Raw genomic sequence first — 22115 nt, forward strand, 5'->3', positions numbered from 1 at the left:
CGAGCCCGCCGTGCCCCCGTGCATACACCCCCCCGTGTCCCCGCACCACCACCCACCGCGTCCCTTTGTGTTACTTTTAACAACTTCTCCTCCCCTCATCTCCCCACCCAAACCATCAGCAGCGCTGGCGGCCGCCTGTTCCCGAAAGGTCCCGGCCTTCCTGGAGGCAGGAGGACACATCTGCTAAACCCATCGCAGGCTTTTGAGGACGTCAAGGCGCTCGTGTCAAAGCGGATGGAGGTCGTTGATCCTCTTGCTCCATCCCTGCGGTGTCGTACCCGAGCCTCTGTCTGGCAGGGCTGGGGCGGACCCCGATCCGCGGGCCCCGAGGGCGCGGACCCCCGTGCACAGCCCTCAGACTCACCGGCAGCCCCGAAGCCCGTGCGGAGGGATGGATCCCCACGCTTCCAGCTCCTGAAGCAAAGCCAAGGCAGTGCTGATCCTGGGCCGTATATGGGCAAGGCAGACCCGGGGCTGGGAGGACATAAACTTAGTATTTATCTCTACAAAGTGACTCAAGGCATCTCTGCGCAATACGTTGCTTCCCGGACCGGCGTGTTTATACTGCGCGGGATAAACATTCCCCTCAGGCACTTGAACCAGCGTCTGCCACATCCCGGGAAGATGCCCTGACCGCCTGCCAAGGCAGAAAGCTCGGCCCTTTCCCTTCCTCAGAGGACGTTGATGTGTACTGACGATGTCCACGCCGTTTGGGAGGTTTGGGAGCTGCGCTGGGCGTGAAGAAGCCTTTGGAGCTGAGAACAGCAGTGTGTGGGTGCTGGTGGCCTCTGTGTTCCTCTGAAACCGAAATGAAGCCTTCCCATGCTTCCCACCTCTCATGCCCTGAAGCAGCTTGTGCTCCCAAGCAGGATTTTGCCCACACAGTACATATTTTAAAGTACAGTCCAAATTTGCCGTTCGAGGTGTTTGCCATTAAAAGTTGCAATTACTGTATTTGCAACACTGGACCCTTAGAGCGGTGAATGCTTTTTGCCAAATAGGTTTGGAGAAGCCAGAGGCAACTCTTAATATTGCTTGGAGTCTACACCAGAAACCAAACTGATGTCTGATCATATGGCCTGAAATATGTGTGCTGAGTGAAAGACGCATTTTGAAACTGTCCTATAAAATACATACAGGTTCTGTCTTTTCATATGGCTGTTTCATAAGATCCTGTTTTGTATGCTGTTGCAAGTGGGCCATCAACATGTCTTACAGTATTAGTAACATAATAATAATAATAAATAATAATAATAATAATAATATTAGGATAAAAGATGTTAAGACAATGTTTTCTCATAGGCTTCCATTAAAAATCCCACAGTGAAGTACAAACTCTGCCTTTAAAATCCCAAGAACATGCTCAGCATCTTGCACTATGCAATATAGGTCAGATTTTGAGCCTAGATGATTTGGCAGAACCATTTCATATCGCAGCTGCGGAAAAAATAGTTTGGGATAAAAAGGAATTAAAATCCTTCCTGCTGGCAAGCTCATCAAATAAGTCAGGGCATGAATAGGCATAGAAACCTATCTAGGTTGGCTGCAAACAATTCTCTAGAACCCAAGATTGGATTTTGAAAAATAAATGTGTGGCTTTTTTCTCATTCTTTCCCTGTAAAAATAGCCGTGGGATGTAAATCGCCCCACTGAGTCAGCACAGAAAGGAGCAGCCTCCATGGCTTAGTGGGTTGCTAACTTCAAAGCTGAATTTAGCGGTTGGAACGTTGCTGCTGTTAATGTTGGGGAGCTTTTATCTGTGTCTGACAAGTCACAGCATTTGAGTACAGTGAGCACAGTGCTGTGTTTCAGAGAATCTGATGCTAAAACAGACGAGTGGCACATCAGCATCACTCCCACAAAAGGCAGTGACTGGGTACCACCCCGAACAACCTTTTCTCCTGTCTTCTGCAGTGAGGGAATCCCTGGAGCAGGGAATGGAGCAAGCCCAAGCTCATGTATGTTCTCTCATTCATACACAGGGATTTGGAGAAAGGCTGGACTCCCCACCCTACTGCTGCACAGCAGCTTCAAGTTCTGGCTGAAGCCTTTTCCAGCCTTAACCACCACAAAATCCGTGGACAAAGAGAAAGGCAGGCAGTTCTACATTTATAGCGACATTATTTTACAGATGTAAAATGCTACTCTGAGTCACCAACACTAAACTCACACTTATTTTACTCCTGGAGCTTCTGCTCTGCCTTAAAGGAAGCCCTGGGTTGTTTGGATACATGTCTGGCAGTCAGGGGCTACTGGAATAAGGAGCTGGTATGAAAGAGTACAAGTCTGCAAATCTTTATTCCAATACTATTTGGGGAGTAGAGTAACCAAGGTCACAAGGATTTTTCTCCATGCAAGAACTGCAGGATCTGGTCTGAGCATCTGATATGAGACAGCATTTTAAAGTACTTATGTGGGCTGGCTGTTATATTTTTTGCAAAATCATGGCACTGAATCAAGCAAAGATAAACAGGTCATAAGTATATTTAGGCTGGGAACCAGAAGTGCAGCTTCCAATTGGAGAAACTACTGGTATTAAGATAAGGCATCAGAAATTGCTGTACACATTTTTTCAGCCTAAGCAGGGTGGGAATCAGGGTCCAATAGACTTCACAGGATGGTCTCTGAAAGTCTGGGAGGTTGACACAAAAGTGCAATTTGCATCCAGAACTTACTGTCCCTTCTCTCCTGAACAGGCTCTAGTCCTGGTCCCAAATTTCCTGTCTTAATCCACCCTTTTAAAATCCTCTCCTGCAATCAGCACATCTGGGGGCACCAGCACTCTTTGGAGCTCAGCCTCCCCCTCACCACATCCATACAAAGAACAGCCAGTGAACTTTTGAGAGTACAAATTCTCCTAAGCTCCCCTTCTCCCTCCTCTTCGGTCTGTCTCAGAAAACATCGGCAGGTGCTTGTGTTAGTCGTGTAGGGAACGATGAAACCCTTCCTCTCCGCATTCCCGTGTTGGACCACTCCTGCTCCCTGCTGGCACATCCGTCCCCGTCTCTCTCCTCCTGCATCCCAAACCCGCGAGACAGGTTTGACTCAAGCTGGCAGTGCCACCAGCTGTGCAGCCTGCCATAGTTTTAATCTGCCTCCAGTGGGTTCCAGTTTGGAATCCTGGTTCCTTTTGGCTGCTGCTGGAGCAGAGTAGCAGCATTCCCTGTTTTGGATTGCCGTGTACTCGCCCTGGTGGGTGACACAACCCTCTGCTCTTGCTGCATGTACACAGTTACAGCAAATCAGCTGCTGCTCCTCGGGAGGCAAACATTGCCAGCAGCCCCAGTGCCTGGGAGAATGACTCGGGTTCTCCTGCTTGACACAGGGTATTTAAAAGACACTCAGCTAGTTGATTTAATCATATCTCTCTGCACTCAGAAGGGCCCTGTACTCGAGTCAGGAAAACGTTGTGTGCTGTTTACAGGAGGATTTGTGAATTAATGGATCAAACTCTCTTCCCTGAAGCACATGGTGATGAACTAAACGCTGATATTAATAACTCAATAATTTTCATGGGAGAATCTTGGAAAATGTGCTTTCTGGAGAGGTCCCACTGGAGTTCAGCGCATCCAACAACAAGTTGGTATGAGCAGGGTGTGCAGCACAGCCTAGGGAACTCCTGAAGTGTTGGTGATAATGTTCAAGGCAGAACAGAAAGCTGTGATACCCAAGGGAAGCAAGCAGAACTTGTATTTTGGCTCAAAAATTCTTACACTAAACTTTGCTTGAGATAAAGGAGCAAAAGAACTCCCCAAATTTCTCCCTTCCAAGAATCGCTACTGCTTGCTGGATTTGCTAAATCTGTCCACAACTTCACAGCCTCCTTTCACAAGTGTGAAGGCTGGTCCCTCTGCTGTGTTCTGAACACCCAAGCTGTCCCTGTCCCTGTTCCCTCTGAGCTCCTGGCTGTGAACTGCAGAGCTGCATGTGAGACTGTCGGCATCCTTCTCCTGCCTTTTCACACATTCAGGGCACATCTGACCCTGGGAAGGACCTGCACAAAATGCCCATCCCACTTAAATCCCCCAAACAGGATTGAAGCAAGACTTCAGTAATGCTTGGAATGAGTTTTTGCTGCGGTGGACTGAGGAGTGAAGCTGTGTTTCCAAAGGCAGCGCTATAAATGGGCACTGCTTACAGACCAGATAGCAACTAAAAACCTTCCACTGCAGAGAAGGTGGTGCTCAGGCTCACGAAAAGGGCACGGATTAAACCACCTTCAAATTATCTACTGCCATGAAGGCAATGCCACAGCAGAAGGTTGTGAGGGGGAAGAATCTGATATGCATATCTCTATTTCTGGAGCTTTTGGAACTTGCATGGCAGCCAGCTGAGTTCCCAGCACAGTTCCCTCTTGCTTTGAGCTTGTGGGACTTCCTACCTTTCCTGCCTGTCTCCCTTACACACGCAACAAAGGAACCTTTGTGTGGTGAGAGATTTTTTTTCCCCCTGAGATAGAGATTTATACTCACGGCTTAACTTGCACAAATTTACTTCTTACAAAATTTTACAAATTAAGCCTAAGAGGGAAACAGAAAATGTTGTTTTACTGGTGAGTTTTGTGGGAGGCTGATGCACAGGGAGGCCTGGAGGGTCTGAGAGCTGGGAGCAGAGCTCTGTGCTGTGAGGATGATTCAGCATGTGCAGATCCTTAAGCATCAGGAAGCGAAGGAGTTGCAGTGGTCTGTTACCGGAATTGTTTGGTCTGACAGGCAATAAGGGAACCACTCATTGCTCTTTCCGATGGACTAGAAGTGAACAGAAATGGTGACATCATCTCTCTCTCCCAGATTTCTGTGCCATTTCAAATCCAGCCCCTGACCTGGGTGAACCCAAGCTGGGCTCTGACACTGCACACAGATGTCCTACTGGCATCATGGCCCTGGTGACATCAGAGCTGTAATTTGTCTGAACAAAACAAGTGGGAGCTCCCAGCCTCCCAGAAGAACTGGTCTGCTCTTGGGACAGCTTCCCTTCTGCTCTATTGCTCTGTGAGGTGTAACTCATCCACTCTAAGGGTAATTTCAGTGCATTTTTGAAGATTATTGTGTAAAAGCTCCTTCTCGTACTGAACAGAAGTGTGGCAACAAAAGGGATTAACTCTGCAAAAGGCAGAGACTGCTGGCTCTGGTACACAAATGCCACTTGGAGTCATTAACCAAACTCCTGTGGAGTTAATAAAAGGCTGCTGTGCTGAACGCTGCCCTGTGTGTTCCTGCAAACACGGCACCTCAGGCAGGGCTGAACCTTCACGTGGAAACCTCTGTGGAGATCCAGAGCTGCTCGCAGGGCTCAGATTTCTTCCTTACAGCAGAATAATTCAAGTCTGAGGCTGCCTGCCTGCATATCACCAGATCAATACATGCATTTACCTGTCAAGAATGACTTGAACAAAAGACTGACAAACTAATTTTGAGAATTAATGGACCTCAGCAATTATCCATCTTTCTGTAGGAAGATGAGGAGGTAACAGCAAGCCAGGTAGGAGCAGAGAAATTCCAGGGCTGGATCAAGTGCAGCATATGAAGTTTAATTTACTTCAACAACTTGCTCAGAGGAGCACTTTGCTCAGAACTGACAAAATTATTTTTTGTTTTTTTCAGATATGGGATTGCCCTAACTGTGAAATATGTGTCCCTGCCAGCTCCTCAAACACGCCCAGCATGAGATACGGGTGAAAATGTCTAATGAAAAAAGGCAACATAAAAGGTATTAACCCCCCAATAATTTAAGGTGCATTCTGTGGTGGTGTCATGCAATGTGAGAGAAAAAAAAAAAAAAATCTTTGTGGGAAGAAAAAGAATTGAGGACTTCATTATTTTTGGCAGGACTTCTGCACATTTTGCTTATCAAGGGACTGTCAGAGGGAGGTGATTATTTTATAGTCCACAAAAGTTCCCTCCCTCCCTCCTTCATTTCTCCCGATCCCAAGCAACCTCCCTACAGTCTGAGGGGCCTCTTTATGGGATTGCATTTCAACTTCTCTCCTTTTTTTTTTTCTTTTCCTTCCTGGGGTATTTTTAAAAGACAGATTTATCCAATTCACCACCGTGTTCAGTGGGTTATTTCTCTCCCCTCTTAGCTGGTCTAAGAAGTGACAGACATTGTACCGTCTGCCCAGGATTGAGAGGGGAAAGCAACAGTGATAGTCCCGATGCATTTCCCATGGCCATGACCTGATGAACACTTCGAGCTGGGATAAATCAGCCCTGCAACCCTGGTGACCCCACCGCTGCCCAGGGCAGCTTGTTCCAGTGCTTGATAATCCATTCAGTGATTTTTTTTTTTTTTTTTTTTTTTTTTTACCTGACACCAAATCCAAACTCCCCTGGTGCAACTTGAGGCCGTTTTCCTCTTGTCTTGTCACTTGTTACCTGGGAGAAGAGGCCAACCCCCCAACCAGGGAGCTGCAGAGAGGGAAGAGGTCCCCCCAAACTTCCTTTCTTCAGGATGAGCTCCCCCAGCTCCCTCAGCAGATCCGTGCTCCAGACCCTTCCTCATCATCCAACGAGCTCTTCCAAACACTGAAGACAGGAGGAAGATGAGGCTGTCTCAGTAATTTTTCAGCCTGGGAGAGTTTCGCTCCTGTGAAATTCCATGCCAGCAGCAGCAGCCCCGCGGACTCCCGCCGCTCCATCCGCGCTGCTGGAGCTGGAGCTGCCGGCTGTTCCCGCTCCCCCTCCCGTGGCTCCACGGCCGTCAGAGGCAGACCTGCCGTGCCCTGGGGAGACTGAACCGCATCCCCCGAGCTCCGGGAGCGGCCCCAGCCCCGCCCGGCGCTGCCCAGCAGGCGGCACTGCCCGCCCGCCGCAGCGCCCGCACCGCTCCCGGTCCCGGTCCCGCACCGCTTCTAGTTCCGCACAGCTCCCGGTCCCTGTCCTGCACAGCTCCCGGTCCCTGTCCTGCACAGCTCCCGGTCCTGCACAGCTCCCGGTCCCGCTCCCCGTTCTGTACAGTTCGCGCCGCCTCGGTCCCGCTCCCGGTCCCGCATTGCACCCGACCCTGCACCGCTCCCGATCCTGCTCCCGGTTCCGCACAGTCCGCACTGCCCGCACCGCTCCAGGTCCCGGTCCCGCACTGCTCCCGGTTCCGCACAGTCCGCACCACTCACACCGCACCGCTCCCGCTCCCGGTCCCACATCGCCCGCACCTCTCCCGGTCCCAGTCCCGGTCCCGCTCCGCTCCCGCAGCGCTCCCGCTCGGCTGGGTGCATGCCAGGCTGCCCCGGGCAGTGCTGGACCCTCCCGCCCCTGCTCCCCCGCAGCCGGGGCGCTCTGAACGGGATTTTAGGGTTCCAAAGGATGCTGCTCTTGGCTGGCTGTGCTTTGCCTTCGTTCTTGCCAACAGGGAAAAAAAACCCGCGCTTAAACAGAAATAACTGCAGGTGAAGGAAGTGGGAGTGCATCACAGCAGGAATTGGCTCTGGCACTTCTCTGCTCTCTGTTTTGTCCCTGTTCTCCACCCGTGTGCCAGGAACAACCCAGCGTGGCCCCTGGATCGATATTGTGAGCAAGGATGTTCACTCCAGCCCTTCCCATCTCATCCCACCAGGAAAAAAAAAAAAAAAAAAAAAAAGAAAAAAAAAGAAAGAAAAGAAAAAAAGAAAAAAAATTACTAAGAACAGTTTATGCACGTGAAAAATAGCTCCCAGCAATCCTGCCAAGGTCAGTGCGAACTGCTGAGCTGGTGCTCCGCTGTGAGCTACAGCTGGGTCTCACACTCTGACCTTTTCCAGGCAGTGCAGGATACACTGGGGAGAGGGAGCACCCAAACCCTCCCTTCCCATGCTCTTCTCCCTGCCCTCTCCAGGGGCTCATCCCATCTGTCTGACATGTGCTTGCTCCTCACTTAACTAGAAAAGAAAACCCTGGACTTTGTCCAGGTCAGACAAGATCCACGTGTGTGTGAAACCTGGGTAGGGATTTAATCGAAGCAGGTTTGTGCACGGGGCTCTGCAGTGTTTGGTTTGGTCACCAGCCCTCAGCCACTGGGACACCCTTCGTGAGGAGAGGGGTCTGGTAGTCCGTTCTCCGAGTGTGAAATCCCAGGGAAGAGCACGGTTCTGATGCAGGGTGAGGGTTACAAAGAGACATCTCCTCTTCCTAGCTCCAGTCTGAGGGTCTGCTCTGGCACAGGGCTGGGGTCACTGACTGTGGGGCTCCACCAGCAGTGACCTGGAGCTCCAGGTGTCACCTGCGTGGCTCATCCTTGCCCAGCCTCTCCTGTGGCACTGAGAGAGGAGTTTCAGGGTGCTCTGCTCACAAATGAGTCCTTATGAATTCCCCACTGCCTGGCCCAGCATGGCAGGAGGATTCACTCTCCCAGCATGGGTGGGATTCTGAGGCCTCTGAGCCCTCTCCTTTGATCTGCAGTTGCTCCATGCTGCCCTGCTGTTAACTCTCCTTGGAGGGATCAGTGTGGGAAGCAGAGCAATTCTCCAGTTCCTTTGTGATCCCCACCGGGCATTGCTCCACTTTGATTTTCTTTTTTCCTCTCATTGGCTTCTTAGATCCTGTAAACAGCCAGATGACAGCAGGAGTTAACCACAGAGAAATGGATTTGCACTTCTGGAGTCAGGATGGCCTCATCCCAAAACAGGGACAGCGCAGGAGGAAGCAAAGCTCAGCAAAGGAAAGATGAAGAGAAACCCCTCACATGTGAGATGTGTGGGTATCCAGGGGAGGCTGTTGTGATCCTGGACACAAAACAACATGTGAAGCAGAAATAGGCAGAGAACAGACCTGACGCAGAAGCGTCCCTGAGAGGGTACCCAGACCAGCAAGATGCATTCCGTGGATTTCTTCTTGTTCCAGTGTGGTTCATGGCCCACACCACATGCTGAGAGAGGTGCTGCACCCCTCCATCACCCCATTCCTGCCACAGCTGCACCCACCCCTCACTAGGGACATCCCTATCCGGTCCTGGCGGGTCTGCCCTGGGCAACACAGGACAGCTTCCTCCCCGTTGCTCCAAGTGGCTGGTTTTGGACAGCAATCCTCTTGTCACCCAGCTGTGGTGCTGTCCCCTGAGTGAGCAGGGCCCTCTGAAGGCCGGGCTGTTAAACAAGCTCCCTTCAACCTTAAGCAACAGCCCTCTCTACATTTATGGTTCCCTGTTTTTACCACCAGCACGGGGCGGGTGAGCAGCAGGGTTTTTCTGACAGAGCACTTTTTTAAGGCCTGACAGACAAACTGTCTTATCCCTGCCCTTATCAGGAGCAGTTTTCTCTTTATTCACCTGTAGGAAACATGGGTGCAACACATTCCTCTGTCAGCAGGGAAACCTCCACAGCCACACTGGAAGATTAACAGAGCTGGCAGAAACCTTTCTCTGAATGTCAATAACTCACCCCTGGGAATCTGGCCTTCCCCAGTCACCACCTCCCTGACCAGATAAGCAAACACAAAGGACAAAGCTCTGTTAGCTTAGGTGCTTGGGGTGCTCTCCTGGTCACCCTGCCCAGGCTGTCCTGGCTAACCATTAGCAGGGGCTCCTCTGGCTGGAGATATGAGTGTTGCCAAAACGTGGCTCAGAGGAGCACGGAGAAGAGCTCTCCTCTCCACTGTCCTTGGGAATTTCTCACAGGGAAGAAGTCATAGCCCCGAGCTGATGCCACAAGGAACATCTCCTCCCTACCTTTTATCCAGAGATCCTGTCCCTTTTTTCTCTTCCTCTGTTGCACATGAACTTTGTCTTTGGTGCAAAAGTATTTCCCGTCAGCCTCGGCTTCTTGTAGGATCTCATCTTCATACTTCTCCTAAACCAATGAGAACAATCAGTCTACAAACTACCCTGGCTTTCCCAGGGAGCTGGTGGCTTTGCCAGGGACCTTTGTGACCATTGCTGTGGAGTGATGACAGATGCTATTGTTCAGAAACACTCTTGACTGGCTGGAAAGAGTGGCATTTCTACCCCTCAGCGGCAAGTTATGCAACAGGGTGGGAATGAGGTTTGGCACCTGGTGCAGGAAGAGCCATCACCATCTGGAGGGAGCTTGGGCTGGGACAACCTGTCTGCTGCCTCTGGGAGCCACAGCTTAAGCTGATGGCTGAGGAGAACAAACAAACAAACAAACAAACAAACAGACCTCGCTGTCTGTCGTGTCTGGCTCATCGGATTCTTGCTTCCCAGACTCGGCATCATTGTCATCTAAAGAAGCACAAAAAGAAGGGGTTTTGGCTGGTGGGAGGCTCGACAAGCTCATGAGCTCACGCAGAGACACTGGCCCAGGCTCATAGAGCCACTGAGGCAGAGAGCAGCTCCAGCAATAAAGCGTGCTGTGAAGCAGAGGCACTGCAAGCTACGTGGCATGGAATGAATGTTTAGGAGTGATCCAACAAGACTCTGTTGGGAAACCAGCTCCCAGGAAAGCTGCATCCACAGGACTTTGCTGCTGTGCCAAGGTCACGAGAGCTGTCCCAACATCTGTGGCTACATTCAGGTGGGAAACTGGGGGGAATTTAAGCCCCAGATGGCACCTTCATGTTCGAGCCCCAGGAGGGGAGAAGCATGTTGGGGTGAAGAGGCCAAAAGGGAGAGTCCCATGTTTGCTGCTGGCTCAGTCCATGGCTCTTGGCAGGCAATGTGTGCTGAGGAGCAGAGGAAGGAAAGGCAGGGGAGATACTTCCCTTCCCAGCAAAAGCATTTCACTGTACACGGACCCTGGGGCTACACAGCCCCAGACATGTACCTGCACACACCCGGCCTCTGCACATGCTGAATCTCCATGGGCTGGGGGCCAAGCCTTGCTGGTGGTGGCATCAGCCTGTCTGCACACACAGTAACCACTCTGCTGGCCACGGTGGGCAGAAAGGGCTGGGCACAGGGCTGTGCCCTCTTCTGAGGGCAGGGGCACCCCAGCAGATCAATACTTGTTGCTCATCACACCCAGGTCTAGCCAGGGTGGAGCTCAGCAGGGCAGCCCCCTCTTGCTGAGACAGAGGTGGGAGAGCAGGTGATGCTGCTTCCAGGCACTCCTGGATTCCCTGTAGTCTGATCCCATCCTCACCTTATCCTTCTGCAGGTTTAAGGTTCACGAGAAAGTGCAGAAGTATTTGTGTATTGTTTCCCGGGCTTTGTGTCAACCTCAAGGTGAGAACTGAAGAAAGTCCTGTATTCCCACACCCAGAATGTAATCAGCTGAAATTCTTCTGCCGTGATGATATCTCCTTAGCATGTAAATCACAGAGGACTCCTTTTTCTTTTTCTTTTTTTTTTTTTTTTTTCCACCCCTGAAAAATTCTGCTCTGGGAGAGTGTTCCCAAACCACTCCGACACGCCCAGACCAACTAATCCAGGCGAGCTCAACTTTCTGGCCAAGCCAGTAGGGCTGGTACTGAGCAGACGTGCTTCCCACTGTGATCCCCATGGCTGCTGCCTCCCACCTGCCTGGACAAACCTGGCACCTGTGTCTCGAGGGGGTCAGGCAAGGAGAAAGCCTTGGAAGGGTTCTTATGGAGGATGGAGCAAGGAAAGGAAGGAAACCATCCTGATCTACCTGCTGCAGGTACCAGCATCCCTGGCTCTGTGTTCAACCCTGTGTGCTGTGTCATCACAGGACACACTTTGGAGCAAGGGGACAGACGGGGGTGGTTTTCCAGTGCTGGTCCTGCAAACATCTTGCATTTTCCCTGTCTCTGCTGGGGCATTCTGAGCTGCTTCTTCCCTGAGAGGAGTGGGAAATGCTGGAGCAGCAACATTGTCTTGTTGCTGCCCACGGTGGGGTGGGTTTTGCCAAGAGGTTGGAGCTACACTGACTCCTTATCTCCTGGAGAATTCCATGCCCTCAGTGTGGAGTGCAGAGTGCTCTTCTGAGTGTGCAAGGACTCCACTCCAGGGGTGGCTCCTGCCCGTGCTGGACAGAGACACTGGGCTTTTCTCCAGAAGAACCAGGATTATTTTCTCCCCATATGTCCTGAGCCTGAATTTTGGACGTCTCTAGGGTAGAGAATTGAGCTCTCACGGACAGAAATGTGAAACCTGGAGCTTCCCCAAAGGCCCAGAAGAGTTGGGAGGCAGCAACACTTGCTCCCTGGAAGGTGGGTCTGCAGGTGTGTGCAGAGCCCAGCAGAGAGCTCTGGGCTGCGAAATGCCTTCAGCAAAAGGCACCTTTCACTCTTGCCTTCTCAAATGTCACATTTGCCTGGGGATTCTTACCTGCTTCTCCCTTCTGTGCACTGACATTCTGTCTCATCCCAGCCTCAGGAGGCGGCTCTGGGTCGCTCGGTGTGGAGTTGTTTGTCAGATAAGCCCGCGAGAGCGTGAGCTGTGGGACACAGGGACACAGGGAGCACAAACACTGCTGTCACCAGGCAGGAGAGGATTGTCCCCAGCCCTCACTTGCAGCTGACTGTGACACCCGCGGGGACAAGCATCACAGAGATGTTCCTGTGCACTGTGGTGCGTTTGCAGGGAGCCCAGCACCTCCTGCAGCAGCCTGCGGGAAGGGGCACAGGCACTGCCTGCCCTTGTGCCTGGATGGAATCCCTGTGGGCCCCTGGAGGGGAGCTGGGGAATGAGAGCCAGCACTGAGCAGCCACGGCTCTGCCATGTGCAAATTGCCTTCACTCACATCAAACCCATCCTCCCACAGGGTATTAATGCTGGCCACGATGCCAGCAGCAGCGCTGGACACCCTGCGGCGGGCAAGGGGCCGCAGTGGATGCCAGGAAGAGCTGTACTTACCACAGCTGCATCCTCCTCCTCCTCCTCCTCCTCCTCCTCCTCCTCCTCCTCCTTGGCAGCAGCAGGCGGTGGCCGTGTGGCACTGGGCCAGCGGTAGGGGCAGCGCAGGCGGTCCCGCTGTGCCCTGTGTCCCCCGGCGGGGCCGCGGGCTGCCGGGCTGTCCCCGGGGCTGTCCCTCGGGCTGCCGCAGCCCCGCGGCTCCCGGCGGCCGGGCCAGTCCGTGTCCCTGCCTCGGCCGGAGTCGGACAGATCCAGCGGCGCGTCCGCGTCGTCGTCCCTCGCCTCCTTCACCTTCGCTCGCAGCTCGCAGCGCTCCCTGCTCGGCCAAAACTCCTTCTCTTCCTTCCCATCCGCGGCATCCTCCAGGAAGAACCTCTCCTCCTTGCATCCCGCCGCGATGCCCAGCCACGGGGACGGGGGCCGCTCGCCGGGCGGCGGCTTCGTGTCGCGGTCTGCCCGCTGGCCCGGCTGGCACTGCCGCAGCAGGAGATGCTGCAGCCGCTCCCGCTGCTTCAGGAGGTGCAGCTGCTCCTCCAGCTGCTGGTCCCTCACGTACACCATGGTGGCTGGAAGCTTCAGCAAGGCCGCGGGATCTTCCCAGCCGTCCCGGGACCGCGTCCTGCCGTCGGCGGCTTTGGTGCGGAGCAAGTGGCTGGGGAAGCTGGCGGAGTCCCGCTCGGCCGGGGAGCAGCGGCTGCCCAGCCCCAGCTGGTGCAGGGAAAGGTGCTTGTGCAGCAGGCAGAGCTGCTCTCTCCGGGCGCTCAGTTTTAGATTTTCGTAGGATGGAGCAACCTTGGGGGAGTCCAGTTTGCCCGCTGTTAAATAGCTAAAAAAAAAAAAAAATATCAGCATTCAAGTTTTCCCGTGGTTTCCCAGCTCTGCAGGGATGTGTGTGGTCTCTCCTGCTCTTTCCATGCCCTGTTGCAGCTCTTGGCCAGTACATCAAGTTTGTCTTTGGGTTCTGTCCTGGCAGCCAGGGGTGTTGGGCAGCCAGCACTGGTCTCCACACAGTGCAGGAAGCTGTTCCCATCCCACCATCCAGCAGCAATCCCCTGTCCCTAGGCCACAGCAGCTCAAGGCAGGGGGTTGAGTGAGGGTAAGGATGCAGTGACCTCTCACATCAGCACTGCTGCTGAGAAGTCACTTTTTGAGCACTGTCTTACAGCCAGCAACATCCTAACTAGCCCCCTGGGCTTTTGTAGTGCCTGAAGACCCCCAGGAGAGAGGAACAGCCCACCCTTCCCTGATCTGACTCAATGGGAATCTTTTGCAGCCATCCTAGGAATGTTGGTACTGCACAGGAACCTGCCCTGCAAACCCAGTCCCTGCTGCCGCTGGTTATTGGGCAGCTTCCATGAGTGCAAGCTGTTCCCAGGAATGCTCAGCAGAGCTCACACTCTGGGAAACTCACTGTCTCTACAGGTGAACTCAGTGGCCTTGCTCAGCCCTCTGTGCTCCTGGAATCAGTGGGGAGGATAAGCCTGGGAAGTGCTGAGCCCTGCAGGAAAGGCCATTAGAATAGATAAGGAGGAGCAGGAATTGCAGCCTGCCTGGCACAGTCCTTCTGCCTGGATGTGGGGACACCCGGTTCACCTTGTGGGTCTGTCTGAGGAGCTGGAATAACCAGAGCCTGATCTCGTTGGGCTGGATTCCATTTTTTACTGCTGTAAACTGGGATATCCCCCCTTCCCAAGGCTGTGGGACAAGTTTGGAGAGGGAGGTGGGCAGACACAGTGAACACTGGCCATGCATCCATCGAGGGGCAGCTGCAGTGGGCCGTGGGTCAGCCTCACACCACGACTCCCAGGCCGGTACTCACGCCTCCAGGCTGGGGCTGTGCTCGCGCTCCGGAGGGAGAGGAGTTTTCCTGGCTGGTGGAGACACTGCTGCCCCTGAAGGACTTTTTTCCAGGAGGCAAGGTCTGGAGCCGGGTCTCACCAGGGCAATGGTTCCATGCAGCTGGTTGGAAATCCTCTGGGACGCCTGTGGCAGAGGAGAGAAAGTCCAGGTGAGCCATTCTGCAGAGTGCCCCAGGCTCCGGGGAGCCTGGCTGAACTGGGACACATCTCACCAATGAGGACAAGACAGACAGCTCCCAAGTGTGCTGCTTGATAGGGTTCTGGTCAATAGCTCTATCAAGTTTTATTAATTTTCCCAGGAAATTTTCCCTTCATGTACACTCTATTTTCCGGCTGCACTGATTGGTAGCACAGGAAGTTTTGCATCTCCTCTTAAGTCGTGATTCAGTGCCTTAACCAAGATAAGACCCTGCAAATTCCTGGTCCCGTAGTCAGGCCTTTTTACTCATGCAAGACTTTATTAATGCAAGCTCCTGGCACACACTGGTTTGGTGGGTGTATTTCTGCTGGAGTACCTGGGCCAGGACATCGTTGTCTCCATCAGCTGTCATGAAAGGCTCACCACATGTTCTGACTTGACTTTCCCCTGCCCACCTGGAGATGTCACCAACCCTTCCTGTGATCCCTATTAATTATCCCCACAGCCTGCCTGCAGCCTTACCAAAACCCCTCTTCACTTGCTCTTTCAAGTTTTTGTGGAGATCAAGTAAGCAAAACCTGTGCCAAAGCAGAGGAATCTGTGTGGGTGTGTACGTGGGCTTCAGTTCCCATGAGCAAGGTCTGGGTCCTGCAGTCTCATCTGCCAGTGCCCAGTGTCACCATGTCACTCAGCAGCCCTGGGCTGACACCCTCTCTGTGTTTGTCCCTGCAACCACTGAATGTCAGGCCCTCTGAAAATGCTAGGCTCTGGAAATGACAAATTTCTCAAGTCTGACTGATTGTTCCATGCCCCAAGTGCCTCCTGCTCTTTCCCTATCCCAATCTGCGTGTCTTGTTCCAGTTCAGATGACCACAGCAGTGGGGAGAAGGCTTGAGGACATCAGGCTACCTCTGAGAACTCACCATTTCTGCAAGGCTGACTTCTTGGAGGACAGTGCCTGGAGAAGTCCTGCTGCTTGGAGAGCTTCTCTGGAGCTTCTCTGGAGGCTTTTCTGCAATAGAAGACACAAGCAGCTGCCCCAATGGTCCCCCAGAGCTGCTGCAGCCTCCCAGGGCTGCCACTGGCTGGTACCAACCACATCTCAGTGAAGATTTTGAGTCAAAATTACCATCTGGCTCAAGCCAGCACCTGACTGAACGTGCCCTTCGTTGTCTGTGTGGGTGGCAGGAAGGGAATGCCATGGTCTCTGTAGGAATTGTCTTTCAGTGAGGGCACCCAAGCACTTTTTTGCTTTAATTCAGAGTGGGGTGTTTCTCCCTTGACCTGCATTTACCCCCCATCAGATTTTCTGCCCGCGGCAATCCCCATCTGAGCTGCCAGCAGCTCGGTCTTTGCTCTCCAGACCCTTTCCCAGAGCAGTTTTGCACCATGGCTCAGTCACTCTTCACATCCCCAGATCCCTCGAGGGTGGCAGGAGCCAGCAGCACCCACCTTCACCGAGCTCGAGGTCTGGCACATCCTGATGGGCTTCTTCTGCTTCCCTGTGCTCTGCTTTCTCTGTGCTGGCATTCCTGCTCACTGGGGACAGTAAAGTCAAAGGGGAGCTTGGTGTGGAGCAGCTTTCTCTGGAGGAGACTCCTGGGGTCTTTGTCCTGTCCCTGTGGGAAGGAAAAGGACATGAATGAATGAATGAATGAGAAGGGGCGGGAGAAGGAAGGTTTTGGAGCCACTGTACTGAGAGCTCTGAGCCTGATACACAAATATACATATTTATTCATGTGTGTATGTGGATATGGCAGATCCTCAGACTCACCTCCTTCCACTGCAGCTTATCAGCAGCCCAGCTGCAGTCTGGAGCATGGACAGAGCCAGCACGACAGCCTGAGGTGTGATTGCCCCACTTGGTTGTGGGTAACGTCGCAGGAAGCCACGATGTTGGGTAAGCCAGCACCCAGCTGTGGCTATTGCAAAAGCTCTGTGGGAACCTGTCCCTGCCTGGGCTTTCAGCCCGCTGGAGGGGTGGATTCAGCACAGGGATGTGGTGCCTGCCCCCTGTCACCAAATCAAGGTGGAGAGGATGATGCTCTGGGTGACACAAGGGAGTGCCTGAGCCTTGGAGACACACACAGAGTCCAGGATGGACTCTGATGCTGAGACATGGATGTTTGCTGGAAACCTTCCTATCCAGCATCTCAGGGGAGAGCAGAGCTCAGCAGAATCACTCAGTGCTCAACAAGCCCAGCCCAACCTACGGCTCTGGAGTACTCAGCACTTGGGAAGCACTGGGGAGTAAAAGCCAGATTTTCTCCTTAAGCGGATGGTGCTCCTGTGCTCCAAAGAAAACACATTTCTAAACTAATCCCTCAGTGCTAATTCCTCTGGACTCTAAACCCTTGAGGAATGAGCTGATTTGTATATATTGGCCAGCCTGGCAGGTTACTTGGCTTCCAGCACAGCGCTCTGCTAGGCTGTGAACCTGTTGGTGCAGATCACTTCTCCCACTTTAACCCCATCACTGTCCCTTGTGTATCACTCTCCTTCCCCTAAAACCACCTGCTTCCTGCAGACCCTCTCTGGCTGCTGCAGGAGGGGAACTGGTGCCGTGGAAAAGCCATGGAGTCCCAGGCTGAGGTCCATGCAAGCTGCCCAGGGCTTTGTTTCAGGAGTGTTAAATATTTTTGTTTCCCAAAAATGAATTGTTGGATGCTGGTGGACAGGGGAGTGAGCAACGGTCAACAAGGATTTTGAGATCATTGGGGATTTTTCCATGCCTAACATACACAGGAACCCACGGGAATTAGGTGCTCAAATGCTCCTGAGGATTCCACAGCCTGGATGTTGCCCTGCCCAGCTCTGGGGATGCCCTGGTTGTTGCAAATGCCCCTTGTAAAGAGTGAAACCAGGAAAGTGCTTACTCCAGGTTCTGGAGCCTCTTCAGTTCTTCCTTGAGAGTTTTATTCTCCTCCCTCAGGCGATTGGTCTCGTTTGCTGTGGGGACAGAGACGGTGCTGTGAGTTCAGGCGCTGCGAGGATGCCGCTCACAGCTCACTGGGTGCCGGGGGAGGAGGAGGGAATGGCACCGAGCCTTGGAGGGATGCCGAATTTCCTTCCTTCTTTGTAAACCTGATGGGGCTAAGGGATAAAAAGGAGCAACTTTCTGACTCGGGTTTCATCAGGATTGGGTCGGCCTTCAGGTCACCCAGCTCAGGGGAAGAGCACGACCCAGACGAGGCAGCGATGGATTGGGCACAGTGAACATCCTGCCCCTGCACCCAGGGCAGGGTGATGAGTGGGTGCTGTGTTAGGGGGAGGGCCGGGGGTCTCGGGGGGTCAGACAGAGGCCAGAGGGAGATGTGAGCACCCAGCACCGGGTGCTGCAGCGAGGAGGCCACGGAGAGCATGGGTGGGCTCCCAGGCGTGGTGCCTCGCCTTGCTCCTGCTCAAAAGCAGCACTCAGGGAGCAGCAGCATAGCAGGGGAGATAAACCAAGGGCTCTTGGCACCTCTCCATCCCTCCTAAATGCCTTATCTCCTTTGCCCCCATGGCCCTCCCTGGGCTGGTCAGATCCCCAGGGAAAAGCACGCTGTGCCTCGGCGGTGCTGGGAGCTCTGCCAGAGGCTCAGGAGAAGATCCATCACATGTGTTGCTTGATTTCATTTACCCGTGCTGAGCTGCTGCTGTGAATTCCCTGTCTTTGCCAGAGTGTTGCTTCTGCCATGCCAAATGCATCCTTTTTCCAGGCAGCTGACACAGCCTGGAATCTCTCGTTTTTCTGAAGGTGTGGAGGGCTGCAACCCCCAGCTCTGATGATTTGTGTAAAGGGCTATGTCTGCTTGGGGGGACGTGAGCTGCCATCCACAGTCCTGCCCCCTCCCTCCTCCCCATCCCCAAACCCTTCCCAGATTCCTGCTCACCACAAGGGCTCACGTGCAAATATCTGGGAGAGGGATCAACCGAGCAAAGGCTGAGCCTGCCAAAGCCAAGCTCACGGTGGGTGTCAGTACGTACAGAGGATGAAGATGTGCTGCAGGCTCTGGAAATGAGAGGTCTCGTACTCATTCTGCTTCTTTTTGGCCAGCTCCTGGGTGACCATGCATCTGTCACAGAGACCAGCTCGCAGCCTGGAGGAAGGAAACCCCACAGCTCGCCACCACACGGTTTCCATTGGAGAAATAAATCCCTGCCCTCCCCACAGGGAAGTGTGAACACCCAGACCATCACCTAGAATCACCCCCAGAGCCCAGCACTGGCCCTCACACCCCCCCAGATCCAGCCCCACCACCACCAGCCTAGGAAAGCTCCTATGCACGTGCCCAGACTCCTTCAGCTCTCCCAGCAGCTGAGTATAGAAAAATAGAGGTTCGTGTGTTACCTCCCACTCCTGGGAAGGCAACAAACCCCAAACTCTGCCCCTAGCACCATGCGGTCGCTGCCACTCAGCAGCACCCTACTTCAAAGCAAATCCTACCTGTTTTCTAACACCTTTACATTTTCTTTGAGGACTTTCTGTTGTTCCCTTAATTGGTGATTTTTAGCAAACAGCTCTTCAATTCTCTGAGCATCGCTAGTTGAAGAAACAGAACAAAGAAAAGAGGGTTATTTGATTTCTCCCCAAAACCCGTGCCTTCATCCACAGTGCCCTTTTACTTGTGTGGCAGGAGGGGAAAGAAATGCCTTGGAGCTTGGAGCTGCCCTGTGACACCCTCCTTGGAGTCAGCAGCTTAATTCCTCCCACTTATTATTTTCCAAGGGAGAAAGCACTGGGTGGCACAAGCATCACCTGCCAGCGTGAAGGCAAACTGGAGTTAGTCTGGGATCACCCCAAACCCTGCCTGGAGCCAAAAGGCTTGAATTTGGCAGTGCCAGAAAGGCACACGGTGCTCTCCAAAGCAGCAGTTTTGGAGAGTAACTCAGGAAGTCTGAAATTCCAGTGGTGTAACTTCCCCTCTGCCCCAGCATCGCTCACCGGCACTTCTCTGTCGTCAGCTCCGTCACCTTGGTGTGCAGACCTGGAATAATGAACAGACACAGAGGGGTGGGTGCTTATTGCCAATTCCCCAGCGCCCAGGGGCAAAGGGCGCTGATGGAATTTCAGGAAGGTGCGTGGCTTTGCAGAAATCTCCTCCATCCACAAGCTTCATCTCCGATAAGGAATAACGCATTGCATGTGTTAAACACAATCACAGTTTAATGTAGCTGGGAAAGTCGTGAAATCCCCAGATGTGATACTCATTTTGTATCCCCACTATTTAATGAGTCTGCGTTTCCTTTGCAGACCCAAAAAGTCTGGTTTGGTTTTGTTTCTACTGATTTCTCACTACAGCCCGCATTTCCCAGGTGGGCAGTATTTTATAGCTTTCAGGGTTGGAAAGCGTCTTGGAGAATATTTACGGCTGAACGCCTTTCCTTGATGGATCTGCAGACATTGTATCCTGTCAAATCTATTTTATGCAAAGTAGATGTAAACATGTGGTTTAAATTGCTCAACAGTTTCCTCTAACTCTCACAGAGCTTGAAATTACACAAGAGAAGAATGAATTCATAAGCCAGAATCATCCAAAAGTGCTGAAGTTTTGTTCATAATATTGATACTGGGAATTATTCTAATAGGAAAACAATTGGACTTGGCACTTGGTTGCTTAACCTAATGGGTTTTATTTTAATAATGTATGACCTGAGAAATAATTTATTCCCTAGAGGAATAAGCTATCCAACCTGACTCAAATGTTTTCTTTAACAGAGCTTCACCTCCTGCTGCTTCTGTCTTACAGATTATTGCATCTTTCCGCTTTCCCTTTGATTCCTCAGTATCCAAATGCACTCCAATCCTCGCTGCTCGGAGCAGGTGCCCAGCAGGGGTGTGTGTGTGTGTGAGTGTGTGTGTGAGTGTGTGTGTATGTGTGTCACCCCCCTGCAAAGCTCCCAGCTCACCTTTATCACACACCACGACAGCAGGGGCAGGAAAGGAGCCAAATCCCCTGTGGTTAATGCTTGGAGCAAGTGGGATTCCTGCAGGGGCTGAGCACCTCCATGGCTTGCTCTCCAGGAGCATGGAGTGCAGGTACGTCCTCTCTCTTCTGCTCCTTCACATCACTCATATCTCATGATTAAAAAGTGACTTTTTTCTCAGAGGTACAAATGTGCCATCAGTGGTGTTCTCCTCTGAGGGACAGGCTGTGACCTCATGTCCCAATCCATCCCCGTGGGTGCTGCTTGCTCAGCACTAATCCCCAAATCTCCCTAATCCACACCTGCTCCTCCTCCCTTCGGGTTATTTGACACCAAACGGATTGAGGTGGTATTATTACAAAGAAATGGATCTTGGCCAGTTTTTGATAAGAAATTTTTGTCTCTCTACCTTGGACCTCTTTCTCATGGATTTCCTTGAGCTTGTTCAGGAACTCTGCAAAACTCTCCGTGGTCATTTTCAGGGCTGAGCTAGACACCAGGCTGTGTCCTGTGAGAGGACGTCCTTTTGCTTCAGATTATTCAGGTTTCAGCCTAAAATAGAAAGAAAAAGTCCAACAAAAGTGATGTGTCTGGTGTATGTGGTGTTCTGGAAAGCTAGGAAGGGAAAGCCCAAAGCTAGGAAAGGAAATAATTTGCTAAACCATGGGATGCATTTTTGTCCACCCTGCCTCAGCGCTGAGCGTAGCAAAGAGCATGTCTTAGATACTGGGAGAAGTCCAGCTGGAAAATCAAGCTTTTCCTCTCCTCGTTGAGCTGTTAAAACTGCATTTCTCTGAGATGAGGTGGGGCAGGGCATCTTCTTGAGCATAAAGAAGGGACTGCAGAATTCATGTTGGGACCACGTGGGGAAATCCACAGCAGTTTTGGTGCTTGAGTCTGATGGACCCATCTCCTGCTGGGGTGATCCCCTGCATCCCTCCTCCCTCTGGCACCATGCACAGCTTTCACAGAGGCAGCACACAGCACTCTGCCACCCACTGTCATTGCCCAGCCTTCCTGCATGGCCTCGGTGGCTGCAGCCTCTTGGAACCCTTGGGGGACACCCAGCAGAGCTTTTCCGCCCAGTTTTACAGAGAAACCAGGAGAGGTGGTGTCCAGAGCCAAGAGTTGCAGGAAGCTGGTCTGGACACAGCACCCAAGGGGTCCTCTGGAACCACCAAAACCACGCTGGGAAAGAGGAACTTCCACATGAAGGCGTTCAGCATCTCCACGCGGGAACTTCTGCCCCCCAAAACCATTCTGGGTTAGTGAGTCATGGCGAGTAACTCCAACCCCAGCAACACCTGGATGCTCAGCCTTCAACCACGAGGAGATGAGCAGAGAGCACACCTCCCCTCTGCTGCTGGAAAGTGAAGAGTGGGCTGGGACCTGGGCTTTGTAGCCCCATGGGGAAGGTTTGTGCTGCGTTCCAGCGCTCTCCCAGCCCGGCTCCCGCCCTGCCTTTATCTGCACGCGGAGCAGGGATGTGCCAGATCGCCTGCATATGCAAGATGTGGGCACGC

General features: G+C 52.7%; 1 protein-coding gene across 1 annotated transcript; it reads right to left on the reverse strand.

Annotated features, from left to right (window-relative positions):
- Positions 1 to 8372: 8372 nt before the first annotated feature.
- RBBP8NL (RBBP8 N-terminal like) lies at positions 8373 to 21068 on the reverse strand. The gene is made up of 13 exons (XM_040080202.1): positions 21002 to 21068; positions 19610 to 19652; positions 19112 to 19207; positions 18652 to 18764; positions 17559 to 17631; positions 16135 to 16301; positions 15606 to 15694; positions 14504 to 14667; positions 12685 to 13510; positions 12157 to 12265; positions 10088 to 10149; positions 9637 to 9757; positions 8373 to 8512 (listed from the first exon to the last, which is right to left on the reverse strand). The coding sequence occupies exons 1-13, from the start codon at positions 21066 to 21068 to the stop codon at positions 8394 to 8396; spliced, it is 2049 nt and encodes a 682-aa protein (XP_039936136.1). The 3' UTR covers positions 8373 to 8393.
- Positions 21069 to 22115: the final 1047 nt, after the last annotated feature.

This window comes from Hirundo rustica, chromosome 16 (assembly GCF_015227805.2).
Source record: "Hirundo rustica isolate bHirRus1 chromosome 16, bHirRus1.pri.v3, whole genome shotgun sequence".
Classification (NCBI taxonomy): Eukaryota; Metazoa; Chordata; class Aves; order Passeriformes; family Hirundinidae; genus Hirundo; species Hirundo rustica.

Bases quoted from the DNA above. Each gene is read 5' to 3' on its own strand.
- RBBP8NL (XM_040080202.1), bottom strand. From the start codon at position 21,068: ATGACCACGGAGAGTTTTGCAGAGTTCCTGAACAAGCTCAAGGAAATC. The intron at 15,695-16,134 runs GTGGGTGCTGCT...CTTCTATTGCAG, and splicing joins AGACCTCGAGCTCGGTGAAG to AAAAGCCTCCAGAGAAGCTC. The intron at 10,150-12,156 runs GTAAGAATCCCC...GTGCTTCTTTAG, and splicing joins TGCACAGAAGGGAGAAGCAG to ATGACAATGATGCCGAGTCT.